The sequence below is a fragment of the Sus scrofa genome, chromosome 14 (genome assembly GCF_054392235.1).
Source record: "Sus scrofa isolate SSC_HxYL_T2T_F1_AM1 chromosome 14, Sscrofa_HxYL_maternal_Yorkshire_Landrace_v2.0, whole genome shotgun sequence".
Taxonomy (NCBI): Eukaryota; Metazoa; Chordata; class Mammalia; order Artiodactyla; family Suidae; genus Sus; species Sus scrofa.
The window spans coordinates 61137123-61164810 of NC_139396.1; the positions used below are offsets into that span (position 1 = coordinate 61137123).

Sequence of the window (27688 nt, forward strand, 5' to 3'; positions counted from 1 at the left end):
AAACTGCAACTCTTTCTAAACCATTCTTAAGTTACTATGGGCTAATATTCACTGAGTTCTTACTAAATGTTAGGTATTGAAAGCACTTTCAGATATGTGTGCTTATTAAATTCTCAAAAAAACCCAAAAAAAACAAAAAAGCTCTGAGCTGGAGAAAGTTGTTTTTTTTTAACATTTTGAAATGTTTGGTATCTTTTCATTTCTTGTTTCCTAATTTCTTATTATAGTTGATTTACAATGTTCTGTCAATTTCTGCTATATAGCAAAGTGACCCAGTCATACACACACACATTCTTTTTTTCACATTATCCTTCATCATGTTCCATCACAAGTGGCAAAATATAGCTCCCTGTAGATAGGAAATAGTTTCTGTTTTGGGGGCTTTTTTTAATCCTCTTTCTTTGGATGAGGAAACAAGGGACAGAGAAGTAAAGTGACTTATTCCAGGACACAGTTAAATGAACGGCCAGGCTAAGATTTCAACTCATGAGTCAACCTGGAGAAACTTTTACAACCACTAAGTAAAACTGCCTCCCCCTTTACATACTTGCCCACTAAAACTATATCTGTCTTCTGCTCAAAACTCTCCCAGATTTCCTCTTTTACTCAAAGTCAAAGCTAAACTTCTTACAATGGCCTACAAGGCCCTATGTGCTTTGGCTTCCCATTACTTGTCTCTAACAATCTACACTGACCCACTGCATCCAAGACACCTTGTTGTTCCTGGATCACATAAGACTTACACCTACCTCAAGACTTTTGTAGCCACTGAAAAGGGGAGAGGCCACACGGAAAAGTGAGAACAACCTCTTCGCCAAAGAACAGGTTTTCCTTCTGAAAATGCAAATTTCAAACAAATCTGCAGCGATGGGTAAAGTCCAACTCTCCAAGTGTTGCTGCATATTATCTGGACGCAAATTCTGACGACACTTGGGCAGCAGTCTAAAGTAGAGTAGTAGTACGGGCCCCTCCATCCTACAAACGTCAAGCATCTCCACGCCACTCACTTCCATCCTAGCTAAGCACTAGCCACATGCCGGTTTTAAGCAAATAAATCGCCGCAGGGAGTCGGAAATCTCTCTCTCTACACACACACACGCGCGCGCAACCCTTCGCCCCAGTGCTGTAAAATGCAGTCCAAAAAATCCGGGGAAGATCTAAATCTGGGAGATGCTGCAATCTCTCCAAGTTATCTCTTCTTTCTACTGCTGGAGGCAAGAGGAATGCCACAGGAGCAAAGAGGGGGGAGGAAGGGGGCATCTCCCCCTTACCTTGATGGCTTTCTCCATGTCGCTCTCCTCCGACATGCTCCGCGAGGCCCGCACGGCCGGGAGCAGCGGAGGCTGCGCAGCTGCCTGATCCCACCGCAGCCGAGGGAACAAGGAGCTCAGCGCTCCGGACCCCGGGCCTCGGGAAGACTGGCAGCAGCCGCCCCCAGGAACCGGCAGGAATGAAGGCCCCGGCGCCGGCTCGGCCTCGGCGGGCGGTTCTAGGCTGGCGGCGGCGGCGGCAGCGGCCCCCGGGAAGAAGCCTTTGTGCTGGGCCCCACGCGGCCGCCTCCCGGCCTCATCCCCGGCCGGGGAGGCAGGCTCCCGGGGCAGGGCGAGGCGGAGAGGGCCCCGATCCGGGGCGCTGTGCTGGGGCCTCGAAGGGCCTCCGCTTAGGCCCGGGCTCGCCAGGTCCTGAAGAGGAACCTGCGCCTCCGCCTCCGCCGCCGGCACCGCCGAGAAGCCGAGGCCGAGCCCGCCGCCGCCGCCGCCGCCGCCGCTGCTCCCGCTGCTGCTTCAGCGCCACACATCGCCGGGACACCCGCGCCGGGCAGCCCTGCCGGCCGCCCGCCTGCCGGCGCTGTGCACTACTTGAACTCCGGGCCGCCCTTCCTGCGGCCAGACTTCGTGCCCCCACAGCTCCACGCGCCCCTCGCCGCGGTCCGCTGGGGTTTCCGAGTCGCCCCCGAACCACGCAGTTGACTTGCAGGCGTCTGCCAAGGCCTCCCCAAGGTGGCGCCAAACTCAGGACAGGCCCCCGGGCCCTCCGCAGCGACGGCGCAGTGCTGATGACGTCAAAGGCCCCAGACCAGGCGGGGCTATTGGACCTTACCACCCAATTCGAGTGGCAGCGGGACATTTCTCACCTTCTGTGTTTTTCCTAACGTCGTGGTCTAGATTTATGGTAGCAGAAACACGCTGCGGAAGAAGCAGAGGATATCGGCTTGTGATAGAGGTCAGACACTGAACCTCCGGAAGAATCCTGAGGTAAGAACAGATATATAGCAATAACAGTTATGTATACAGGGCTTTCATTTTGCGTGAAGCTCTTTTTTTTTCCATTAGTTTCCTTATTCTTTATAAAGTAGGCATTTGGCTCTTCGAGGTAAGTGTATGTATGTGGAATATATAAAATATGTATGTATTTTTTGCTTTTTAGGGCCGCTTCTGTGGCACATGGAAGTTCCCAGGCTAGGTAGGGGTCGAATAGGAACTGTAGCCTCTGGCCTACACCACAGCCACAGCAACGCCAGATCTGAGCAGTGTCTGCGACCTACACGACCTACACCATAGTTCGTGACAGTTCAGGATCCTTAACCCACTGAGCGAGGCCAGGGATCAAACTGGCATCCTCATGGATACTAGACGGGTTTGTAACCTGCTGAGCCACAGTGGAAACTCCTGAGGTGAGTATATTGTTATACCCTATTAACAGATGAGATAACAGATGAAGTAACAGATGAAGTAAGTGGAACTCTCTTGCAAACAGCTGAGAACTAGTGAAGTCAAAATTGGAACCAAGGTTTGTGCTCGTTATGTTACACCAATAACCTGTCAAAGGACCTTGCAGGAGTTTTTGCCTAATCACCTCTTGATAGATCTTCGTTCATTCACTTATTTACTGAGCACCACTGTGTGCCAGGCCAACTCCATCCTGGGGAAACAGTAGAAACAAGATATGGTACCTGTTTACAGATCTTACTTTCCAGAAAAGGAAGCAGAATGTAAAGAGGGAAAAGCACAGAGTTTGTGGATACTAAGAAGAAAGTCAGCAGGGTGCTGAGGTAAGAGAATAACTGGATGTGGGGACTTTTTCCAAGTAGGTGATCAGGGAAGGTCCCAGGTGGTAACTTTGAAGCAGAGACCTCAGATAAATGAGGAGGAGCTGTCTCATTAGAAATCCAAGGAGATTTCTGGGCAGATGGAACAGCATGTGGAAAAGTCTTAAAGTGAAAGTAAACTAAATGTGGTCAAGGAGCATCTGTCATTGTAGCTGGAGTAAGGTGAGTAGGAGAGAGTGGTAAAGGTTGGAGAGATGGGCAGGGCCTGTATCATATACACCCATAGAGGTCATGGTGAGATCTTTGGATTTTATTCTAAGCCAGTGGAAAGTTTTAAACTAAAGAGTGATACCAAATTTATGTTTTAAAAGATAAGACTGCTGTATGAAGAGTGAAATATGGGCAAGTTAAAGTGGAGACATGGAAGAAAGAGAAAAAAAAAGGATTTCCCGTTGTGTGGCAGAAATGAATCCCACTAGGAACCATGAGGTTGTTGGTTCGATCCCTGACCTTGCTCAGTGGGTTAAGGATCTGGTGTTGCTGTGACCTGTGGCATAGGCTGGCAGCTATAGCTCCAATTCAACCCCTAGCCTGGGAACCTCCATATGCTGTGGGCACAGCCGTAATAAGCAAAAAAAAATTGGAGACATGGACAGTTATTAAGAGGCTGTGGGGTAACCTAGATGATTATGATGTTCCAACAGTAAAGTGGCGGTAAAGTTAGAATAGATGGATTTATGATATGTTTCGGAGGTAGAGGTGAATGGACTTACTGAAGGACTCAGTGTGGAAAATGTGAATAAGAAACTAATCCAGAATAATTTCTGGCTTAAGCAGCTTGTATGGGTGATGGGACATTCAGTGAATGAAAGACTTGATGAGAGTGAGAGTGGAGAATCCAGAGTTCTTTTCTGCCTGGTTAATTTGAGGTTCTTATGTGATGTACTAGAGGATAAGTAATTGGATATATTGTGGTGCAGACGTAGTTGTCTCCTTTGTTGACCATTTACCTACACTACATTCCTCAACCCCCGTAAAAAAGGTGTGGCCATATGCCTATGCTTTCCTCCAGTGGAAAGTGAGCAGAATACATGTGCATATATCTAGGCCTGGCCCAGAAAATCTATGAACAGATGCTCTTACTTACTTTGTCAGCCGGAAGATGATGACCAGGTTATGGAGAAGGCAAGGCTTTAAGATGGAAGATACCTGAGTGAAGGAGAAGTCTGCTGTGTTGACCTTAACATCCACTCAGTATTGTTACATGAGAAAAAAAATAAATCTCTGTCGTGTTGAGCTTTTATGTATTTACGTCTTTTTGTTATAGCAGCTTTGCCTATGCTACCTCATTCAAACTAAGAATGTGACCCAGCAGTGAACTTTGGGAGAAAATTTCTGAATAACTTGAACAGTAAGGAAGTAGAAGATGCCTTGGATTCATTTATTGATTCAATAAGTAAGAACTTTTCAATTCTTGGCACAGACAGGCACTGTCCTATGTAATAGAGATGCAGAGATGAGGTCCATTCCTTAAATTATCTGAGTCTGGCAGTTAAACATATTGGTTGTTATCTGCATGTACTTTCCCTCTATCTAGAAACTTACTCTTCCCTCCCCACACACACATACACACACAGCTCAGTTTCTACACGTCTTAAATCACCTTCTGAGTACTATTTTATCAGAAAGACTTTGCCTGACCCTTGTCTCAATCTAAATTAGATGTGCCTATTATCTCATAATTAACTTCCTTGTACTTAGCACAGTTTTTATTTGTATGTTCACTTTATTCTTTAGTGTCCTCTTCCCCCACTAGACTAAGTAATCTCACCAAGGGAAAGAATCTTATTTGTATTATTGATCACATCCCCAACACCCAGCCCACTGTAGGTGTTTAATAAGTAATTTTTGAGGGCGTCAAGAAACAGAGAAGGCAGAGCCCTAAGGAAGGAGATGTTTCCTCTATTTTTTGCCTGGGAGATGGTAGGCTTCCTAAGATAGCCTTCAATGATGCCCACCTCTTGTGGGCTGCTTGTGGACTGATCTAGTGACTTGTTTCCAATGATGGGATGTCATGTCTGAGATTAGGTTACAGAAAGACTATGGCTTCTACCTTGGGTACCCCTCTCCTGCTTATTTGTTCTGAGGAAAGCCAGTTCAAATGTGAGTAGCAAGACCCTGAGCTAACTTCCTCCCATTGTTGGAGGCATGAATATGCGACATAACAAAGAATGGAAAGAAAAGATTGGCGCCGTAGAGTAGCTATAGAATGTCAGTCTATACTTTACAAAGTCTTGTGACTCTTTCATGACCGTTGAGGCAAAACGAATGAGAACAACATCAAAGAATGGCATCTTGAAAATAAGATTGCTGAAGCATTGATGTTGCTAATGGAAAACCAGTAGTTCTGACATTCTCAGGACTGGAGCCTTGGGGGATTTGTGGGAGAAAAGCCATGGATGGCTTGAAGCAAACAACAAATTATGGCCTGGGAGGGCTAAAACATTTATGATTACTTTATGTGCTTAGGAATGACTGTGCTAGCATATCTTGCTTCCAGTCTATTTGAAGTAAAATACCGATGTATCCCCTGCACATACAAGGAAGTAGAAAAGAGTAAATAAAAACCATGAGTTGGCTCAGAGGGTTGCTATTGCCTCTTGAAGGCTGTAGCCCCCTAATCCCCACTCTATTTGTCTCTTTCTTCTTATTTCTGTGGCACCACTGACTTCGGGACCAGGGTCATGAGCAGGCCTCCTCATCCCATGGTCACACCAAAATTACAACTATTTACAGAGCAGCTATTGATGAAAATTACCTAAAGACTAGCAGAAATTATTTTCCACAACTAAAGTATAAAGAAGGAACCACAACTAGGCAGATAAGAAGGGCAGAGTTGCAGTATAGTCAAGACCCACACCTCTAGGGTAGGCTACCCAGAAGAATCCAGCCCCAGAGTGTCTGGCTTTGAAAGCCAAAGGAACTTGTGTATGGGAGAACCAGAGGGCTATAAGAAACAGAGTCTCTGTTCTTAAAGGACATATGCAAAATCTCACATACACTGAGAGCCCAGCACAGAGGCAGTAATTTGAAAGGGGCCTTGGTCAGACCCACTTGCTGATCTTGGAGAGCTTCCAGGAGAGGCAGAACACAATTGGGACTCCCCACTGGGGCATAGACTGATGGCAGCCATTTTTAGGAGCCCAGTCTACGATGAGGACATTGGTTTTGCCAAGTGCCATTTTGGAGTCCTCCCAGCCATTGGGCCAGTAGCCTATGCACGAGGCAGAGCCTGGCAACCAACCAGGCTGGGGGACAGCCCTGCCTATTAGTGTACCCATAGTGGTCAGCCCCATGACAATAGAAGGACCCACGTAGCGTACAAGAGCATATAGCTCTGGTAACCAGAGGAGAGTGTGCTGCTAAGCCACATAGCTATTAAGGCCACTTCTCCAAGATTAAGAAACATAACCAGTCTACCTAATACATAAAAGCAAAAGCAGAGGGTTATGCAAAATGAAGCAAAAGAAGTGTGTTCCAAATGAAGGAACAAGGTAAAACCCCAAAAGAAGACTAAGCAAAGTGGAGTTGAGCAATCTACCATTAAAAATTCAAGGTAATGATTATAAAGATGTTCAGAGAGCATCATTTGGAGAGGAATAGATGAACACAGTAAGAAGCTTAATAAAGAGAAAACATGAAGAACCAAACAGCTGAAGAATACAATAATGGAAATTAAAAAATATACAAGAAGGAATCAAAATAGATTAGAAGATACAGAGGAACATATCAGCAAACTGGAACACAGGGTAGTAGAAGTCGCCCAAACTGAACACAGAAAAAATAATTTCAAAAAATAAGAATACTATAAGGGGAGTTCCTGCTGTGTTGCCATGACTTAAGAATCTGACTGAATGGCTCAGGTCACTTTGAAGGCACGGATTTGATCCTTGGCCAGGCACAGTTAGTTAAGGGATCTGGCATTGCCACATTTGTGGCATGGTTTACAGCTGCAACTCCAATGCAATCCCTGGTCTGGGTGCTTCCATATGCTGCAAGTGTGGCAATGAAAAAATGAGGGCGGGGAGAATAGTTTAAGGGACTTCTGGGACAACATCAAGCATATTGACATCCACATTATAGAGGCTCAAAAGGAAAATAGAGACAGAAAGGGGCAGAGAACTTAGTTGAAGACATAATAGCTGAAAACTTTCCTAACCAGGGAAAGGAAGCAGATATCCTAGAGTGGGAAGCACAGAGAGTCATAAACAAGATCATCACAAAGAGGTCCACACTAAGACACATTGTAATTAAAATTGAAAAAAAGTTAAAGACAGTATTAGTAAAAGCAGCATGGGAAAAGCAACTACCTACACACAAAGGAACTCCACGAGACTGTCAGCTGACTTTTCAGCAGAAACTTTGCAGACCACAAGGGATAACACAATATATTTAAAGTGATAAAGAGGAGAAAAACTATAACCAAGAATATTCTACCCAGCAAGGTTAGAATTCAGATTTTAAGGAGAGACAAAAAGTTTTGCAGACAAACAAAAACCAAGAGTTCAGCAACACTAAACCAGCTTTACAAGAAATGTGAAAGGGACTTCTCTAAATGAAAAAGAAAAGACTACAACCAGAAACATAAAAATTGTGAAAGAAAAAAATGTCATTGGTAAAGACAAATACACAGTCAAGTTAGTAAGTCAACCGTGTATAGGGCTAGTAGGACGGTTAAAAGACAAAAGTAATAAAATTATATCCATAATCAGTGGTTAAGGGATACACACAACAGGTCAGTAATATTCAATACAGTGAATATGCAGCATTGTTAAGAGATCAACTTAAAATAATCGTGTATATATATGACTGTTATATAAACCCACTAATAACCACAAACCAAAAAAAGAACTGTAATAGGTACACACATAAGAGAGAAAGGAATCCAAACATAACATTAAGAATAACTGTAAAATTACAAGGGAAGAAAGCAAAAGAAGGAAAAAGAGGAGTTCACATTGTGGCTCAGTGGTTGTGAACCCAACTATTATCCATGAGGATGCAGATTTGATCCCTGGCCTCACTCATTGGGTTAAGGATCCAGCATTGCCATGAGCTGCAGTGTAGGTGACAGACATGGCTCAGACCCACGTTGCCGTGGCTGTAGTGTAGGCCAGCAGCTGTAGCTCCAATTCAACTCCTTACCCAGGAACTTCCATATGCTGCACCTGTGGCCCTAAAAAGCCAAAAAAAAAAAAAAAAAAGAAAGAAAATCAATAAGGAAACACTGGCCTTAAGTGACAGATTAGATGGACTATCTTCGTAGATATATATACAACTTTCTCTGTGAAAGTGCCAGGCTGCAAATTATTTTCTTTTTTTTTTTTTTTTTTTTATTTTCAAGTGCACATGAAACATTCTCCATGATAGGTCACATGCTAGGCCACAAAATGAATTTCAATAAATTTAAGAAAATTGAAATCATACCAAGCATGTTTTCCAACCACTATGGTGTAAGACTGGAAATCAACTACAAGAAAAAATGGCAAAAAATACAAATGTGGAGGCTAAACAGTGTGCTACTAAACAACCCATGAGTCACTGAGGAAATCAAACAGTACCTGGAGACAAATGAAAATGGAAACACCATGATCCAAACTCTATGGATCATGCAGCAAATGTGTTCTAATGAGAAAGTTTGTAATGATACAAGCCTACCTCAGAAACAAGAAAAAACTGTCAAACATACAACCAAACCTTACACCTAAAAGAAAAATAAGAGGAAACAAAACCCAAAATTAGTTGAAGGAAAGAAACCATAAAGATCAGAGCTGAAGCAAATGCAATAGAGACTTAAAAAAAAATCAATGAAACTAAGAGGTTGTTCTTTAAAGAGAAATGAAAATGATAAACCTTTAGTCAGAATCATCAAGAAAAAAAAAGCCAAAATAAATGAGTTAAAATGAAAGAGACCAAACCTTGTATTTGAAAAATACAAAGGATCATAAGAGATTACTATAAACAAATATATGTCAATAAAATGGACGCCTAAAAGAAGTGGATTAATTCCTTGAAGTGTACAATCTACCAGGACCGAATCAGAAAGAAATAGAAACTATAAACCAATTACCGGTAATTAAATTGAATCAGTAAATTAAATAAAAAACCCACTCCCAACAAACAAAAGTCCAGGACCCAGATGGCTTCAAAGGTAAATTCTACCGAATATTTAAAGAAGTGTTAATGCCTATCCTTCTCAAACAATTTTTTTAAAATTTGAAGAGGAAGGAATGCTTCTGAAATTCTGTGAAGCCAGCATCACATTGATACCAAAACCAGACAAAGATACAACACACAAAAAAAGGAAAATTACAGACAAGTATCGCTGATGAACGCAACTGCAAAAGTCCTCAACAAAATGTTAGCAAACCATTCAAAAATACACTAAAAGGGAGTTCCCATCATGGTGCAGCAGAAATTAACCCAACTAGGAACCATGAGGTTGCAGGTGTGATCCCTGGCCTCAGTGGGTTAAGGATCCAGAGTTGCTGTGAGCTATGGTGTAGTTTGCAGATGTGGCTAGGATCTGGCATTGCTGTGCCTCTGGTGTAGGCCTGCAGCTATAGCTCTGATTAGACCCCCTAGCCTGGGAACTTCCATATGCCATGGGTGTGGCCCTAAAAAGAAAAAAGACAAAAAAAAAAAAATACCCTAAAAGGATCATTCACCATGATCAAGTGGAATTTATCCCAGGGATACAGGGATGGTTCAATATCCACAAATCAATCAGTGTGATGTACCACATCAAACTGAACAATAAAAACCAAATGAACTCTCAACAAAGTGCAAAGAGGGGACATACCTCATCATAATAAAAGCCATATGTAACAACCCCACAGCAAATATCAAACTTAAAGATGAAAAGCTGAAAGCATTTCCTCTAAGTTCAGAAACAGAATAATGATGCACAGTCTTACTCTTTTATGCAACACAGTATTGGAAGTACTAGACACATTAATCAGACAAAGAAAAAAAAATAAAAGGAATACAAATTGGAAAGGAAGAAGTAAAACTCAATGTTTGCATATGACATGATACTACATATCATAAATCATAAAGATGCCACCAAAAAAATTAGAACTAATAAATTCAGTAAAGTTGTCATATACAAAATTAATATAACAAATCTGTTATATTTCTATACACTAACAAGGAACGATCAGAAAGAAATTTTTTTAAAAATCCTATTCACAATTGCATCAAAAACAGTAAAAAACCTAATAATAGATCTAAGGAGATGAAAGCCCTGTACTCAGATAAGTATAAGACATTGGTGAAAGAACTCAAAAACACAACAAAAAGGAAAATACTTCACTCATGAATGGGAAGAATTAATATTGTTAAAATGACCGTACTGTTCAAGGCAATCCCTATCAAACTACCAACAGCATTTTCTACAGAACTAGAACAAAGAATTCTAAAATTTGCATTAAAAAACACAAAAAACCTTGAATAGCCAAAATGACCTTGAGAAAGAAGGACAAAGCTGGAGGTATCACACTTCATTATTTCAAACAATACTACAAAGCAACAGTAATCAAAACAATATGGTACTGGCACAAAAACAGCAGACATATAGATCAATGGAACAGAATAGAGTGCCCAGAAATAAATCCAAACTACTGTAAGCAATTAATATATGACAAAAGGGGGGAAGAATATACAATGGGAAAGAAAGCTTCTTCAATAAATGACATTGGGAAAACTGAACTGCTGCATGCAAAAGAATCAAACTGAACAACTTTCTCACACCATAAACAAAAACACTCTCAAAATAGATTAAAGACTTAAATGTAAAACTGCAAACCATGGAACTCCCAGAACAAAACATAAGCAGTACACTCTTTGGCATTGGTCTTAGCATTATTTTTTTGGATATATCTCCTCAGACAGGAGCAAAAAATAAACAATTGGGACTACATCAAACTAAAAAATTTCGTACAGCATATGAAACTTAACAAAAAGGCAGCCTACAGAATGCAAGAAGATATTTGCAAAAGACGTATCTGATAAGGGATTAATATCCAAAATATACAAAGAACTCTTACAACTCAACATCAAAAAACCAAACAACTCAATTGAAAAACGGGCAGAGAATCTGAGTAAAAATTTTTCCAAATAAGACATATAGATGGCCAACAGACACATAAAAAGATGTATAACATCACTAACCATCAGAGGAAGACAAATCAAGACCATAGTAAGATATGACCTCACACCAGTTAGAATGGCTGTTATCAAGAAGGCAACAAAGGAGTTCCCATAATGGCTCAGCAGAAACAAACAAATCTGACTAGTATCCATGAGCATGCAGTTTCAATCCCTGGTCTCACTCAGTGTGTTAAAGATCCAGTGTTGCTGTGAGCACTGGTGTAGGTTGCAGACATGGCTTGGATCCAGCATTCCTGTGGCTGTGGCATAAGCCACGGCTGCAGCTCTTATGTGACCCCTAGCCTGGAAAGCTCCATATGCCGCGGGTGTGGCCCTAAAAAGACGACCAAAAAAAAAAAAAAAAAAAAGCAACAAATAACAGGTGTTGGTAAGGATGTTCAGAAAAGGGAAACTTCATGCAGTGCTGGTGGAAATGTAAATTGGAACAGTCACTATAGAAAACAGGAGAGAAGGTCGTCAGAAAATTAAAAATAGAACTGCCATGCATTAAAACAATTCCTCTTCTGGGTATTTTTAGGGGAAACACTAATTTGAAAAGATATATGTACCCCTATCATTGTAGCATTATTTATAATAGCCAAGATAAAAAAGCAACCTAAGTGACCGGCAATAGAGGAATTGATAAAGAAATTATAGATATAGATATGGATACAGATATAGATACACACCCCACACAATGGAATATTATTCAACCATGAAGAATGAAATCTTACCATTTGCAACAGCATGGATGGACCAAGAGGATATTATGCTAAGTGAAATAAGTCCAACAAAGAAAGACAAATAACCATATGATTTTATTTATATGTAGAATCTTTAAAAAGAACAACAGCAAATGTACATACATAAAACAGAACAACCATAGATACAGAGAACAAACAAATGGTTGCCAGAGAGGAGTAGGAATGGGGCATGAATGAAATAAGATTAAGCGGTAAAAACTTCAGTTACAAAATAAATGAGTCACAGGGATGAAACGTGTACAGCATAGGGAATATAGTCAATACTGCAATAACTTTGGTGACAGATGTAATATGTAGAAATGCTGAATCAATATGTTGTACATATGGAACTAATGTAGTGTTGTAGATCAATTATACATCAGTAAAAATTGTTTAATAAATAAAAAACAAAAAATAATAAACATTTATTCCTCACAGTTCTGGAGGCTGGGAAGTCCAAGATCAAGGTGCTTAACAGATTCAGTTCCTGATGAGGCCCTCCTCCTGGTTTGCAGAAAGCTGCCTTTTTTTTTTATTATTAAAGTATAGTTGATTGACGTTGTGCCAAAAGTGACCCACCCATATATATACACACACACACACCCCCTCTTTCTCTCATATTATCTTCCATCATGTTCTATCACAAGAGATTGGATATAGTTCCCTGTGCTGTACAGTAGGATTTCATTGCTTATCAATTCTAAATGTAATAGTTTGCATCTACTAATCCCAAACTCCCAGTCCATCCCCTCCCCCTTGGCAACCACAAGTTTGTTCTCTATGGCTGTGAGTGTTTCTGTTTTGTATATAGTTAATTTGTGCCATGTTTTAGATTCCACGTATAAAGTGATATCATATGGTATTTGTCTTCCTTTTCCTGACATACTTCACTTAGTATGAGAATCTCTAGTGGCATCCATGTTGTTGCAAATGGCATTATTTTGTTCTTTTTGTGGTTGAATAGTATTCCATTGTATATATGTACCACATCTTAATCCATTCATCTGTCGAGGGACATTTAGGTTGTTTCCATGTCTTGGCTATTGTGAATAGTGCTGCAATAAACATTAAGAGTGCATGTATCTTTTTTAATTATAGCTTTGTTGGAGTTCCTTTTGTGGCTCAGTGGTTAATGAATAAGACTAGGAGCCATGAGGTTGCAGGTTCGATCCCTGGCCTTGCTCAGTGGGTTAAGGATCTGGCATTGCCATGAGCCGTGGTGTAGGTCACAGACACGGCTCGGATCCCATGTTGCTGTGGCTCTGGCCATTTGACCCCTAGCCTGGGAACCTCCATATGCCATGGGAACGGCCCAATAAATGGCAAAAAGACAAAATGAAATAAAAATTTTTTAAAAAATGAATTATGGCTTTGTCTGGATATATGCTCAGGAGTGGGATTGCTGGATCATACAGTAGTTCTATATTTAGTTTTCTGAGGACCCTCCATACTCTTTTCCATAGTGGAAAACATTCCCCAAATGTACCAATGTATATTCCCACCAATGGTGTAGGAGGGTTCCCTTTTCTCCACACCCTCTCCAGCATTTGTTATTTGTAGACTTATTAATGATGGACAGCTTCCAGAAAAGTTATCCCTCACAAAATAGCTGAATGAGAGCCAGGTGTGACTGTAGGGGTTGTGAGGAAAAGAGGCCCAGAGGTTATGTGGGGTTTTTTTCTAATTTAGGTAAAATTCACATAACATAAAATTGATCTTTTAAAAGTGAACAGTTAAGTGGCATTCACAATATTGTATAGCTATCTCTATCTAGTTCCAAGACATTTTCATGGACATTTCCCAAAGGAAACCCATAACCATTGTTCATCCCCTTTCTTCCTTTCCCCAGCCCCCTGCAACCACCAATCTACTTTGTGTCTCTATGGATTTACCTATTCTAGACATTTCATATTCATGATGTAGACAATATATGGCCTTTTTTTATGTCCAGCTTCTTTCACTTAGCATCATGTTTTCAAGGTTCATCCATATTATAGCCTGTATCAGTGCTTCATACCTTTTATGGTTGAATAATAATAATAGTTCATTATGTGAATAGGTCACATTTTGTTTATCTATTCATCTGGATATTTGAGTTGTTTCCACCTTTTGACTATTGTGAATAGTACTGCTGTGAACATTTGTGGACAAGTTTTTTTCCACAAGGTGGCGCCTACACTTAGAAAACGCCTTATCAGCCAGGTTCTCTGGGCTGCATGAAAAGTTCCTTGTCTCCGTTATTCAGCCAGAATCAGAGCATTTCCTGTTGGATACTGGGTAAGGCTATAGGCAGAAACAACAGCTTTACACCCAATACTCCTGTGACTGACCCACATCCAAATACCCAGAGAGATTAGGTTGTTCATAACCTGAGAACTTTTTGTTTTCAGACAGCTACTTAGTGCTCTAACAGGTTCCTGTCACTAAAAGCATAAGGAGATGAATAAGTGTCTGTGATGTCAAAATCAACATTATAGACTTTCACAGCTAGCATTTCCTTTGTTTCATCAGCTTCAGAGCAGATTCTTTTACAGAGTTTGATTCAAAGCTGTGACTTTGTTCAATCTGAACCTCTGGAGGGAGACTCGACACTGAGATGTACAAGTAATTCTGTTTCCCACCATAAGCTTTGTCCACCAGTGGTGTTACTGAGATGATTTCAGGTAATACAAAGGCAAACTCTGTCTTAATCACTACCTATTTGTAAATTATCCAAAACTTACAAATATGACCAAGAAGATATCCTTTCAGTGTTACACGAAAACAGTTTTTAACAGACCCATCCAATGATTTTCTCATTCTCAAGGACATGGGTCAGCAAACTATGGCCAGGGAACCAAATCCAGTCTGTGGCCTATTGTAAAGCTCTCAAGTTAAGAATGTTGGTTCCCCCACCACCACCATTTTTAAAGGATTGTAAAAAACAAAAATAAAAAGCAAAAAAAGAATATGTGGCAGAGATGTTACATAGCCTGAAAAGCCTAACATGTTATTACCTTGGCCTTTTACAAAAAAAGCTGCCCTAGATCATAGCATTGTTTGAAATTCCTGTTAACGAATTAGGAGCTCACACTCGGTGAAGTGACCAATAATTTATATGTAGATTTATGTCCAGTACAACTGCAAATAATTTCTATCTGGTTAAAAACAAAACACTCATGGTTAGTTTCTTGCTTTATAGTACATAAACCAGCAATCTTAATCTAGCATTTCTTTGTTTTGTTTTGCTTTTTTATTGTTTTTTTTAGGGCTCCGTGGCGTATGGAGGTTCCCAGGCTAGGGGTTGAATCAGAGATATAGCTGCTGACCTATACACAGCTACAGCAAAGCTGGATCCGAGCCACACCTGAGTAAGGCCAGGGATTGAATCCATATCCTCATGGATACTAGACAGGTTCATAACCTGCTGAGCCACAACAGGAACTCCCTGTGTTCATTTTCTATTAATATAAAAATCATGCTTTTAACTTTTGCAAATCAGACTTTGACACGCATTGGTTATTGCTTAGGGTAAATATTAAGCAGATAGGTGTGGTACTTCCATTTACATAAAGGGCATAAATTATAGACAGATAACCTGGCTTCAGGAATTGAACTTCTGGCAAGAAGCCTGGAAAGCAAGTGAAAAATATGAGTACCATCTAGGGAGCTTTCTTCCCTTTCCTTCTTGTCCTTCCATGATGTCACTACCTTATCGCTCTCATTGCACCTGGCATCTATGTTATATTATAATCGACTTTTTTTTTTATGGCCACACCTGTGGCATATGTAAGTTCCCAGGCTGGGGTCTAATTGGAGCTGCAACTGCCAGCCTACCCCACAGCCACAGGAAAGCCGGATCCAAGCCACATCTGTGACCTATACCACAGCTCACGACAATGCTGGATCTTCAACCCACAAAGCAAGGCCAGGGATCGAACCTGCATCTTCACGGACACTGTGTCGGGTTCTTAACCTGCTAAGCTACAATGGGAACTCCTAATCATCTCTTTTGAGAGTCTGTGTCCCCTCACCAGATCCTGAGCTTCTATAGACAGTGTCTTACGAGTCTTATTCATCTTTGCATCACCAGTACCTAGCACTGAGTAACCTCCCATAAGTGTTTGTAATGGACACACATTAAGTGTGACGGGCATGACCTCTAATTCCATCAGGCCCAGCTTAGGCCAGGCATCTGCTCTGGCACTCTCAGGATACCCTGCTCCCATTACATTCCTATGATTAACACGACTCTCCCCAAGACTTGCTGAGAGGACAGACATTTCAGCTGACCTGGTGCCGCCACACACCCAGTGTGTACCACAAGGCCTAGGAGGTTGCAGAATAAGGTGAGAGAACAGGGCTGGGTTCAAAACTTAGCCCTCTGCCACTAGGTTCACATGTTACAGCTTTGGTGCTGCAGCTCATCACCAGGGCTAAAATCCAGAATCATTTTATTGGCAGTGAACCCCATTTCACTTTGAAGCAATGTGAACTAAAATACTCCCCTACTGCTGACTGGTCATAAAATTGTCACCTCCATGAGGCACTTATTTCAGGTATAAACAGCTATAAAATTGTATTTATTTATATAAATACAGAAATGTAATTGAAAGGATTAGGTTTGTTTGTATTTTATTTTAAATTTAGTAATGCTGTTCTTTCGTCTTTTTAATATTTCTACTTACGACAGTTAAATGCTATTTTTATGTATTGCGGTAAGGTATTTTTCAAAATTTTACAGTTTAAAAGAGTCTATTTGAAAGAAAAAAGTAAATAATAGTATGCATTTACGACAAAAATTGTGACATGCTATTCAAAGAAGTCAAATTAGTCTTTGGCAGAATAGGGATTGCTTATCAAGACGTGGCTTAGCCTCAATGAAATAAGGCCTGAAATAAGGCCAGGGGTCAACAAGTGAGTTCCATCACTCCCCTGACACTGTCTACAAAAACTATGTGGGTGTGTTTTTCTTAGGAAAGTATCAGACCTTCCCTCAAATTCTTAAAGGAATCTGTAACCCGAATGGTAACTCACAAACTGATACTGTGATTCAACTCTTTTTGCTCCAGTTCCATTGCTCACTAGGGAATCTTCTGATTGCTAATTTACCAGTAATACTAATTACTGATTTGCTAGGTCCCTTGACTAAGAGAAGGTTCTAGATATGAGATTCAAAAGGTCTGGTTACTGGAAATACAGACCTCACTTAATATGAATAAATGGACATCTGGTTTTCAAATCAGTCTCTTATGAAACTGGTCCATCAGGACTCTTGTCTCATTTGGTTTGATCAAGTATTTGAACTTAAAACACTGAGAACCAACCATGGGCATCAAATATGTCTTTCCTGGTTTACCTCCTGCCCTGAGGGTAGGGGCTGGGAGTCTTTATTTATTTGTCTTTTTAGGGCTGCACTCATGGCATATGTAGGTTCCCAGGATAGGGGTTGAATCGGAGCTGTAGCCACCGACCTACACCACAGCCATAGCAACCCGGGATCTGAGCCACATCTGTGACCTACACCACAGTTCATGGCAACACCAAATCCCCGACCCACTGAGCAAGGCCAGGGATCAAACCTGCATCCTCATGGATACCAGTCAGATTCGTTTCCACTGAGCCACGACGGGAACTCCCTGGGAGTCTTGTTTAGGTGTCATCCTCAGTGTCCAGCACAGGACGTACCACATGTGGGAAGGCCAGTGATACTTGTTAATTACACCCAGGAATCAAAGGTTATTGACCCACAGCATGGGAGAGGTGGTAGTTGTATACGTGATGTATGCACAGAGGGGACAACATATCTGTGTGACAGCATCTCCTTGGGTTGAGATGGAGGAAGAGTTACCCAAAAAGTGAACAGTAGTATTGTTTTTAATGAGTTTTAGTCCAGAATACAAAGCAAGGTGCTAGTTGCCTCAATGATAGTACAGTGGTAAACAATGGCTTTTTCTTCCCCCATTAAGGCAAGTTACAGAAGTGTATCAGATGGACAGGATGAGACATTTCAATCTTATGTTTGAAAAGGCAGCCCGAAAGCTAGTAGCATTGTTGTAGTTTAAAAGGCTTTCCATGTACCTTTTGCCCCACACCCACCCTATTTATTGATTAAAATTCTGGAACTTTCTTGATCCAAGAGATTTTTCTGGTAGAATTTCTCTTTTGAGAACTTTATTGTGCAAGGGTCCTTTTTCGTGGTTTTGTTGCTTATGTCCTTGAAGTTTACGTCACTGGATGAGTAAGAAAGCCAGCATGGTTCTTTATGAGTTCTTCTGAGGAACTCTGACTGTGACCTGGGGGTTAGGGAGAGAAGCTGTTAAATCTACTGTTTTCCCTATGGTCTGCAGGCATCCTCAGCTGGGTGTTGCCCCAGCTGTAAGCACAAGGGCTTTCCTGACTTCTAACATCTCAGTGGTCAGCTGGCCAGTACCAGCAACTGCTGGGGCTGTGTTCTGCATGAGCTCACACTCTGCCTCTTTGACCTAATCATTCTCAACTGGGGGCTGCTGTGGCCTCCAGGGAACTGTGGGCAATGTCTGGAAACATTTTTTGATTGTCATGGCTGAGGGGACTTTGCTACAGGCATCTAATGGGCAAAAGTCCAAGATGCTGCTTGACATCCTACGCTGCACAGGGCAACACCACAACAAAGAATTACCCAACCCCAAATGTCCATAGTGCCTGACCTGGATCCCTACATTCCTCCACAAGAATCAGAACCAGAAAAAGGTAATGTGCTCAAGCTCACAGGTGTCTCAGTGTGTTAAATGGGAAGATTCCTGATTCAGATAGATGTGGGGCTGAATACAAGCTTTACCCCCCACTGGGCAAGTGCTTCACCTCTGTGTGCCTGGTTCCCTCATGTGTAAAATGGGATAGCAGCCATATCTCCATGGGGTTGTTGTGATTATTAAATGAGGTAACATACAGAAGAAAGTCTAGCCCAGATTCCAGCACAAACTGTCAGTAAAAATGAGTCTAAAGGAAGAGATTTTCTCGTCAGTCCCCCTTGCAAACTTGACTTCTCTTTCAAAAAAACCCTATATTTGTTAGTGTCATCATTTGAATTCCTCAAGCTCAGAATATAGGAATCTTTATCAGGAGCACTAAGCACAGTGTAGGTAGGTGCTGGGCTGCATCAGCTTTGCTTCCTTCACCTGCATCCTCTAACCCTCCCAAGCCATGAAGTCCTGCCACTTCTTTCTTCAAAAGCCTTCTCCCATTCTGTTCTCCCTAACACCTCAGTTCCTGAGGCCTCTAACGTTAGCAGCTTCCACTTAAGATTCCTCCATGAATCACCTCAACTCAAGCCTCTCCTTTTCAGGCTCTCCCACTGCCCTCCCATCAGTCCTCAGATACTGCAGTTCCTTGGGGTTCAGTTCCAGCCCTCCCTCCCCCCTCACTCCATGCCTAAATAATTTCTTCCCCTCAGTGTCGATTTCAAATCTAGTTCTCACCGCTTATATATACAGGAAAGATTTCAGTAAATAAGTAAACATGTTTTACTTTATTCCAGTGATCTTCCTGAGAAGACGTGTTATATCTTATTAGAGTTACATTTTATACAAAGTTTATTCTCAGGTTCACCACTGTAATGTTGAATGAACACCACTGTTTGCCTTTTCTTGCTCTGTTCTCCCTTTTGCATCCTGCCCCTGCCCTCCCACCCAACCCCGGGCTCATTTGGTTGCCCTGAGCCTTCTTTCCCAATCCTAGAAAAGCCCAGCTCCTCCCATTTCTCTTTTCTTAAAGTATCATTTGTGAGTATGTTTCCTGACTAAATTGTAATTGATGTTCACTGCAGAGATAAAATCATTTTCACTTTAGTATCTTTCCTTTTTCATATTGATAAAGATTATGAGTATCTATATATGTGCATATATGGTTTTTAAATTGGGCTTATACTGCATATATTACTTGGTATCTGCTTTTTTACTTTAAACGATGAGCATTTTCCATATCAAATATCCTGTTGAAATACTTAAACACCTACTTCATATTCTATAATGTATTGGACATTTGGGTTACATCTGATTTTTCCCTGTTAGAGAGAACACTATGATGGGTATTTATGGAAACAGGACTTTAGATCTTTGTATTTTTGACTAGTTCTTCAGGCTATATTCCTTGTTCAAACTGCAAAGCAAAGGATATAGGTATTTTTATGGCCCTTGAAACCTAATGCCTCATAGCTTGATTCTTATTAGACATTTTTTCTCGCTGTTTCAGTCCACTGGGGTCTTTGCCTCCTTCTAGGTGTTACAGAACTTAGTGTATAACAAAGTCCAGCAAAGGACTATGGGGGCATATTGGTGGCCAAGACCCCGGTTATTCCTCACGAGATAGAGCAAAAACTGGGTCTTTTGTAGCTTCCGTGGCTGAAAACAAGAAACTACCGATAAGTACTGAGGGACTCTGGCACAAGGGCAGGGTGGGGTCGGGGCTGGGAAGGTACCCATACTCACAGTTTTTACTTCCGTGTATGCCTGCAGCCCATACTCTCCCAGCTCCCGGCCACTCCCAGACAGTTTGTAGCCACCAAACGGTGACTGGGCCCCAAACACGTCATAGCAGTTGACCCTATAATTTGAGATGAGATTTCAGAAGTAGCTCTTGGGGTGGGGGATAAGTATCCCTATCCCTGGGACCTCCTGTTCAGCTCTAAAATTTTACTGAGAAAAACAGATGGGTAGAACCCTACTAACAACTAGCCATACTGGACTCCTGAGCAGGTCACATGAAATAAAGCCATGTTATCTCGTCCTTCTTGATATGGTCACAGGTGGATATCAGTAACAGGGTGCCTGACGTGCTAGCTTCCCATTTTAATGAATCATTTTTGCTAACTAGGTGCTAAGCTTTGGGGGGCAATTTTTGAAAATTACTCATTTTAACTAAATTTAAAACTTATCACTTTAGGAGTTTCCATCATGGCTCAGTGGAAACTAATTTGACTAGTATCTGTGAGGACACAGGTTCAATCCCTGGCCTCACTCAGTGGGTTAAGGACCCGGCATTGCATGAGCTGTGGTGTAGGTTGCAAACGCAGCTGGGATCCTGTGTTGCTGTGGCTGTGGTATAGGCCAGCAGCTATTGCTCTGATTCGACCCCTAGCCTGGAAATCTCCATATGCCATAGGTGTGGCCCTATAAAGCAAAAAACAAAAACAAACAAACAAAAAAAACCATAGCACTTTATTTTTATTTATTTATTTATTTTGCTTTTTAGGGCCACAATTGCAGCATATGGAGATTCCCAGGCTAGGGGTCGAATTGGAGCTATAGCTGCTGGCCTACGCCACAGTCACAGCAGCATAGGATCCTAGCTGCATCTGCCACCTACACAGCTCATGGGCAACACCAGATCTTTAACCCACTGAGTGAGGCCAGGGATTGAACCCACAACCTCCTGGTTCCTTGTTGAATTCCTTTCCACTGCACCATGACGGAAACTCCAAAACCTTAGCATTTAAAAGTATATGATACAGTGCTTTATTGCATATTTATAATGTTGTGCAACCATCACCTCTATTTAACTCCAGAACATTCCTATCACCCCAGAAAGAAACCCTATACCCAGTAAATAGTAGTTACTCCCTATTCCCGCCTTCCCCAGCCCCTGGCAGCCCCTAATCTACTTTCTGTCTCTGTAGATTTGCCTTTTCTGGACATTTCATATAAATGGAATCATATAATATGTGGCCTTCTGTGTCTGGCTTCTTTCATTTAGTAGTAATGTTTTCAAGGTTCATCCATGTTGTAGCAGGTGTCAATTCTTCATTCCTTTTCATGGCTGAATATTCCATTGCGTGGATAAACCACATTTTGTGTATCCATTCATCAGCTGATGGACATTTATGTTGTTTCCACCTTTCGACTATTGTGAATAATTTGTGAACATTCAAATACACTTTTTGGAGTGGATGTTTGTTTGTTTGTTTTTTTCTCTTGGGTATATACCTAGGAGTAGAATTTCTGGGTCCTATGATAATTTTGTGTTTAACTTACTGAGGAACTGCCAGACTTTTCTACAGTAGCTGCAACATTTTACATTCCCACCAGCAACATGCAAGGGTTCCAATTTTTCCACATACTAACCAACACTTGGTATTTTCTGCATTTTAAATTGCAGCCATCCTAGTGGGCGTGATGTAGGTGCTAAGCTTTTAAGACCCATGTTACCTAAGTGTAAGCCTTCAGCTCTGGTCTCTTGCTCCTTACAGCTTGGGTGGAGCCCCAGTCATCCATCTGCCCAAGGACAGCTGCATGGGAAAATGTGCTGGAGGGAAGTTTAATCTCCTGAAGGCGAAGAGATAGGAAACCTCCATCTGCTGTACCACACCCTGACCCAGGGGGAACTGAACCCAGCACCCCAATTTTGGGATGTGAGCAGTGTATTCCAGAAGACCCTGGGCTTGGGGATCTCTGCCTGAGTTGTGAAAGGCTGCTAGGAGGCACTTACCACACGGTGCCAGCCTGAAGGGCTTGAGACAGATAATTGGCCTTGTCTAAGTCCTTTGTGAAGACAGCTGCGGCCAGCCCGTACTTGGAATTGTTGGCTCTCCCAATGACTTCCTCTATGGTCTTGAACTTGAGAATCTGCATCACTGGCCCAAAGATCTAGGGTGAGAGAACACAGTGGGTAGGCACAGCAGACACAGAACCACCTGTTATCCAGCTTTCACAGCGTGGAACAGGTGATTCCAGATGTGGTTACGAGCCCAAGGAGGGAGATGACAGCTCCAGCGCTCACTGGAACACAGAGGGAAGGACAATAATGGGAACTGGTTACCTTCCATGTGCCACGGGCCTTACACACCTTTTCTTATTCTCAACAGTCCTGCAAGTAGGGACTTGCACTGACAGGTTACATGTAGATTTAGTTTCAAATAATTTAAGTCATTCAGCAAAACACACACCAAAGGCTGAAGAAACAACTGTGAACAGATAGGGTCTCTGATCTCAAGATGTTCCAGGATTATCTTAGTACGTTCCCTGTCCTATTTCTGAGTCACTTCTTCAGGGAATCCTGGTTCCTTCTAGTGAGTAATAGAAACCAAAACATGGGACGAGATGTACTTGTTGCTGATGGGGTGTAGCTGCTCTTAGCCTAATGAAGGGAGAGACAGGGGTGGGGGGAAACAGATCCTGATGTATTCACGTGATTGGCGTGATTGTCATATGACCATGACAAGCAGGAGGATGAGTGATGGGAGTCCAGAGGAGCTACCTGGCTTAAGTGGTGGGAGGCGGGGGATCAGGAAAGACTTCTCGGAGTGATAGTCAAACTGTAACACCATAGGAGCAGAAACTGGCCAAACTAGATTAGGGGTGAGGAGCAGAGAGGAGGGAAACAGAGTCCTAGGCACCAGCACACTCAGTGCCCATTCTCATGAAATCCTTTTCTCCTCTATAAGGAACTAGGACTTCTTGAAAAAATGGCTGATTCCAGGACTGTGTGGAGAGTATCAAGACAAAGATGGAAGAAGACAGCCAAGAGCCCATCATGGTTGGAGCAAGGCCTGTGGGATGGGGCATCTTGCACTTGAGGCACTAGCAAAGCAGAGGCATCCTGCCCTTCTAGAAAATGGGTATTTTCTATTTCCATTGTGTTTTTTTTTAAAAAGTGTCAAAATTGTCTTGAGAAAAGGGGCAGAATTCTGAGGTACTTTCTTACCCTGACTTTGCATTTTAGTATTATTTTATTTTGAATTATCCACGGAAGGGGGTGACAGTATAATATTTTCTCTGCGTAGGACCTCTAAAAGGGCTTAATCCAGCTGGGGGAAGTGGAGTGAGTCTGAACTTGCCAAGGGCAGAGTTGGATACCCCTGGGTGTCCAGTGTTTGTAGAGCACCTGGCACATAGAGGCATTCAAAAATTATTTGTGAAATGAGCCAATGAATGAGCTGGAGCTGCTGCCCTGAGTTTATAATCAGTGCCAAGCAGGAGATCAAAGGACTCTTGCCACATGGGGAAGTCAGCCCTTTGATCTAGTCCGGTGTCCTGCTTATGTGAAGGCCACGAGAAGCACCAGGCAGAGTCATTCCTTGACTCACAGCTCACAGGGATCAGGACACACAGGGCCTATAGGCTATGCCAAGGGATTCAGGGGTTATCCCCAGCCACTGGCAGTCACAGAAACTGAAGAGGAGAAGCATGAGATCAGAAGTGAATTGTGAATAATTTGTCCTAGACGTAGAGCCAGGATTTGGCCCAAGGCCAGCTGATGGGTCAAGATGCTGGACTGAACTGTCCGCTTCTCCTAAGAATATTCCCTCAAGCATTGGACCCATGCTGACCTCCTCCTTTGCAATGGTCATGCCATCTTGCACATCTCCAAACACGGTGGGCTGGATGAAGTAGCCACGGTCAGCAGCCGCCCCTCCACCGCAGAGCAGTTTCGCCCCTTCCTCCTTCCCAGACTTGATGTAGCCAAGAATCTTCTTAAACTGAGTTTCATCTATCTGAGGGAGAAAAAGCCCAGAGTTAGAGATGCTAGAGCCAGACCACTCATGGCTTCAGGCTTAGAACCACACAGGCAAGGAGACAACTGGAAAATGGGCCAGGGCATGAGTAAGCAAGGCCAAAAACATAAGAAAAAAGTTTTCCCCAAACTTTTTAGCTCTCAAAGAAATGAATATCAAGCCCATTGTTTTTGTTTTTCAAGTATGAGATTACTAAAAATTTTAAATAGCAAGAAAATACATTGATGGCAAGAGCTTGTTACATACTCTGTAATAGTCATACACTATTAGAAGGACTGATAGGTCAGTTATACCTCAATTGTTTTAAAAAAGGACTGTAGGGAGACGGGATTAAATGGCGGAATAGAAGGACTGGAGCTCAACTTCTCTCCTAAAAACAACAAAATTCACAACTAAAGACTGAGCAATCTCCACCCAAATGGACCGGAAACCCATACCCTACTCCAGAAGAAAAAGAGGAGGCCACATCCACAGGTAGGAGGGGTGATATAAACAACCCCATACCTCCCGGTTGGGAAGCTCCACAGACTGAAAACTATCTGGCTCACAGAGACTCACCTACAGGAGTGAGAGTTCTGAGCCCCACATCAAACCCTCACATGCTGGGATCTGTCACTGGGAGAAAGAGCCCCTGGAGCATCTGGCATTGAAGGCCAGCGGGGCTTGTGCGCAGGAGCTCCACAGGACTGGGGGAAATGGAGACCCCATTCTTAAAAGGCGCACACAGACTTTCACGTGCACTAGGTCCCAGGGCAGAGCGAGGTCTCCCCAGGAACCTAGGTCAAACCTGACTGCAGTTCTTGGAGAACATCATGGGAAAACGGGTGAATGTGGCTTGTTGTGAGGGAAGGACATTGAAGGCAAAGCTCTCAGGAATATTCAGCAGTTGCCTTTCTCTGGAGGTGGCCATTTTGGGAAAATCTGGCCCCACCCGTCAGTCAGTGCTGAGAAGCCCCAGGGCAAACAACAATCCAGGTGGGATCACAGCCCCACCCCTCAGTAAACAGGCTACCTAAAGATCCCTCAGGCACACAGCTGCTTCTAATCCCATCCAGAGACTAAGCCCCACCCACCAGAGGGATTAGAATCGGCTCCACCTACCAGTGGGCAGGCATCTGCCCCTCCCATCAGGAAGCCTACAGCAAGCCCTCCATATCGACTTCAGCCACAAGGGGGGCAGACACCAGAAGTAAGAGAGGCTACAGCTCTATTATCTATAAAAAGGTCACCACACCAAAAACCCATAAAAATGAAAAGACAGAGAACTATAACTCAGATGAGGGAGAAAGGAAAAACCCCAGAAAATCAGCTACGTGATCAGGAGATTCTCAGCCTCCAGGAAAAAGACTTTAGACTGTTGATGCTGAAGATGATGCAAGACATTGGAAATAAACTGGAGGCAAGGATGGATAACTTACAGGAAACACTAACCAAAGAGATACAAGATATAAAACTTGAAGAGAACAAGAAGAGATGCAAAATATAATAACTAAAATAAAAAACTCACTAGAAGCAGCTAACAGCAGAATACAGGAGGCAGAAGAACGAATAAGCGAGGTGGAGGACAGATTTGAAGAAATTACGGATGCAGAACAGAAAAGAGAAAAAAGATTGAAAAAAAAATGAAGAGAGTCTCAGAGAACTCTGGGACAACGTTAAATGCACCAACATCCGTATTATAGGGGTGCCAGAAGGAGAAGAGAGAAGGGGACAGAAAAAATATTCCAAGAGATAATAGCCGAAAATTTCCCTAACATGGGAAAGGAACCACTCACTCAAATCCAGGAGGCACAACGAGTACCATATAAAATAAACCCAAGGAGGAACACACCGAGACACATAATAATCAAACTGACCAAAATTAAAGACAAAGAGAAAATCTTGAAAGCAGTTAGGGAAAAGAAACAAGTAACATACAAGGGAACCCCAATAAGGTTATTGGCAGATTTTTCAGCAGAAACCCTACAGTCCAGAAGGGAGTGGCATGATATACTTAACGTGATGAAAGGAAAAAACCTCCAACCAAGAATACTCTACCCAGCAAGGCTTTCATTCAGATTTGAAGGAGAAATCAAAACCTTCACAGATAAGCAAAAGCTGAGAGAATTCAGCAACACTAAACCAGCCTTACAACAAATACTAAAGGAACTTCTCTAGGCAGGAAAGAAAAGATCAGCAACAGGAAGCAAAAATTCCACAAAAGATAAGGCTCACCAGTAAAGGTATATATACAGTAAAGATACAAAATCATCCATGCACAATTATACCATCAAAATCAGAAATCGGAGTTCCCGTCGTGGCGCAGTGGTTAACAAATCCGACTAGGAACCATGAGGTTGCAGGTTCGGTCCCTGCCCTTGCTCAGTGGGTTAACAATCCGGCGTTGCCGTGAGCTGTGGTGTAGGCTGCAGACACGGCTCGGATCCAGCGTTGCTGTGGCTCTGGCGTAGGCCGGTGGCTATGGCTCCAATTCAACCCCTAGCCTGGAAACCTCCATATGGCACGGGAGCGGCCCAAGAAATAGCAACAACAACAACAACAAAAGACAAAAGACAAAAAAATAAAAAGTCCTGTCAGTTATTAAAAAAAAAATCAGAAATCATGAGAAGAGGTGGCTACAAATGCGGGACACCGGAGATGAACTTGCAATGAAGAGAACAACAACTTAAAACAATCTCATATACATACAGACTCTTACATCAAAACTTCAGAATAACTGCAAGCCAAAAATCTACAATTGATACACAAACAAGGAATCTCTGGAGAAGAAATATATCTCATAGTAAATAAGTGCATAATCCACTATGAAGGGGGTCATTTGACATCATTCTTGGAATGCTGAAGTCTTCTTAGATCTGATTCTGATTTCCTCTCCATCAAAGAACTTATGATAATTATAATTAAATAATGCCACTGTACAATTAAATAATACAGTTCTACAATTGTATTATTAATAACCATTTCTCTCCATGGTACAATGTAAAGTCTATAATGTCTTGTTTATCACATCACCTAGAATGGTGTAATGCCTTTACTGAAGAATCAATGAGATGGAACAAATTGTGAGGACATATTTATATAGTTACACTGTTTTTTAACCAACTTATGCATTTTATATTTTACTTATTTTCAGAGGGTGTATTATTTTTGTTATGCTTACCAGTTGTTATTCTTTTTACTATGCTATATAAAATATTTAATGGTATATAAGGCTTT

General features: G+C 42.1%; 3 protein-coding genes across 8 annotated transcripts in view; 1 reads left to right on the forward strand and 2 right to left on the reverse strand.

Annotated features, from left to right (window-relative positions):
• Nucleotides 1-1426, reverse strand: part of MAPKAPK5 (MAPK activated protein kinase 5) — a gene marked incomplete at its 5' end in the record, with an annotated part of 33335 nt that extends 31909 nt beyond the window's left edge. Inside the window, 1 exon segment of the mRNA NM_001143694.1 lies at nt 1272-1426. Coding sequence (NP_001137166.1) covers nt 1272-1307 — 36 coding nt within the window.
• Nucleotides 1282-25722, forward strand: LOC102160475 (uncharacterized). Its single transcript, XM_084995643.1, has 2 exons — nt 1282-2255; nt 23402-25722. The coding sequence occupies exon 1, from the start codon at nt 1451-1453 to the stop codon at nt 2150-2152; it is 702 nt and encodes a 233-aa protein (XP_084851769.1). The 5' UTR covers nt 1282-1450; the 3' UTR covers nt 2153-2255; nt 23402-25722.
• The window catches only part of ALDH2 (aldehyde dehydrogenase 2 family member), a 30786-nt gene continuing 20939 nt past the window's right edge, over nt 17842-27688 (reverse strand). Inside the window, exons 10-13 of one of the 6 annotated variants that reach the window (XR_014825756.1) lie at nt 24287-24451; nt 21855-22604; nt 20451-20919; nt 17842-18278 (exon numbers count right to left, since the gene is read on the reverse strand). Coding sequence is in view for 2 of the 6 variants with exons in the window: in XM_084993281.1 (XP_084849407.1) it covers nt 20238-20565; nt 22447-22604; nt 24287-24451 (651 nt within the window). In the remaining 4 variants the exon portion in view is untranslated. 6 annotated transcript variants of the gene reach the window in all.

Bases quoted from the DNA above. Each gene is read 5' to 3' on its own strand.
- LOC102160475 (XM_084995643.1), top strand. From the start codon at position 1,451: ATGAAGGCCCCGGCGCCGGCTCGGCCTCGGCGGGCGGTTCTAGGCTGG.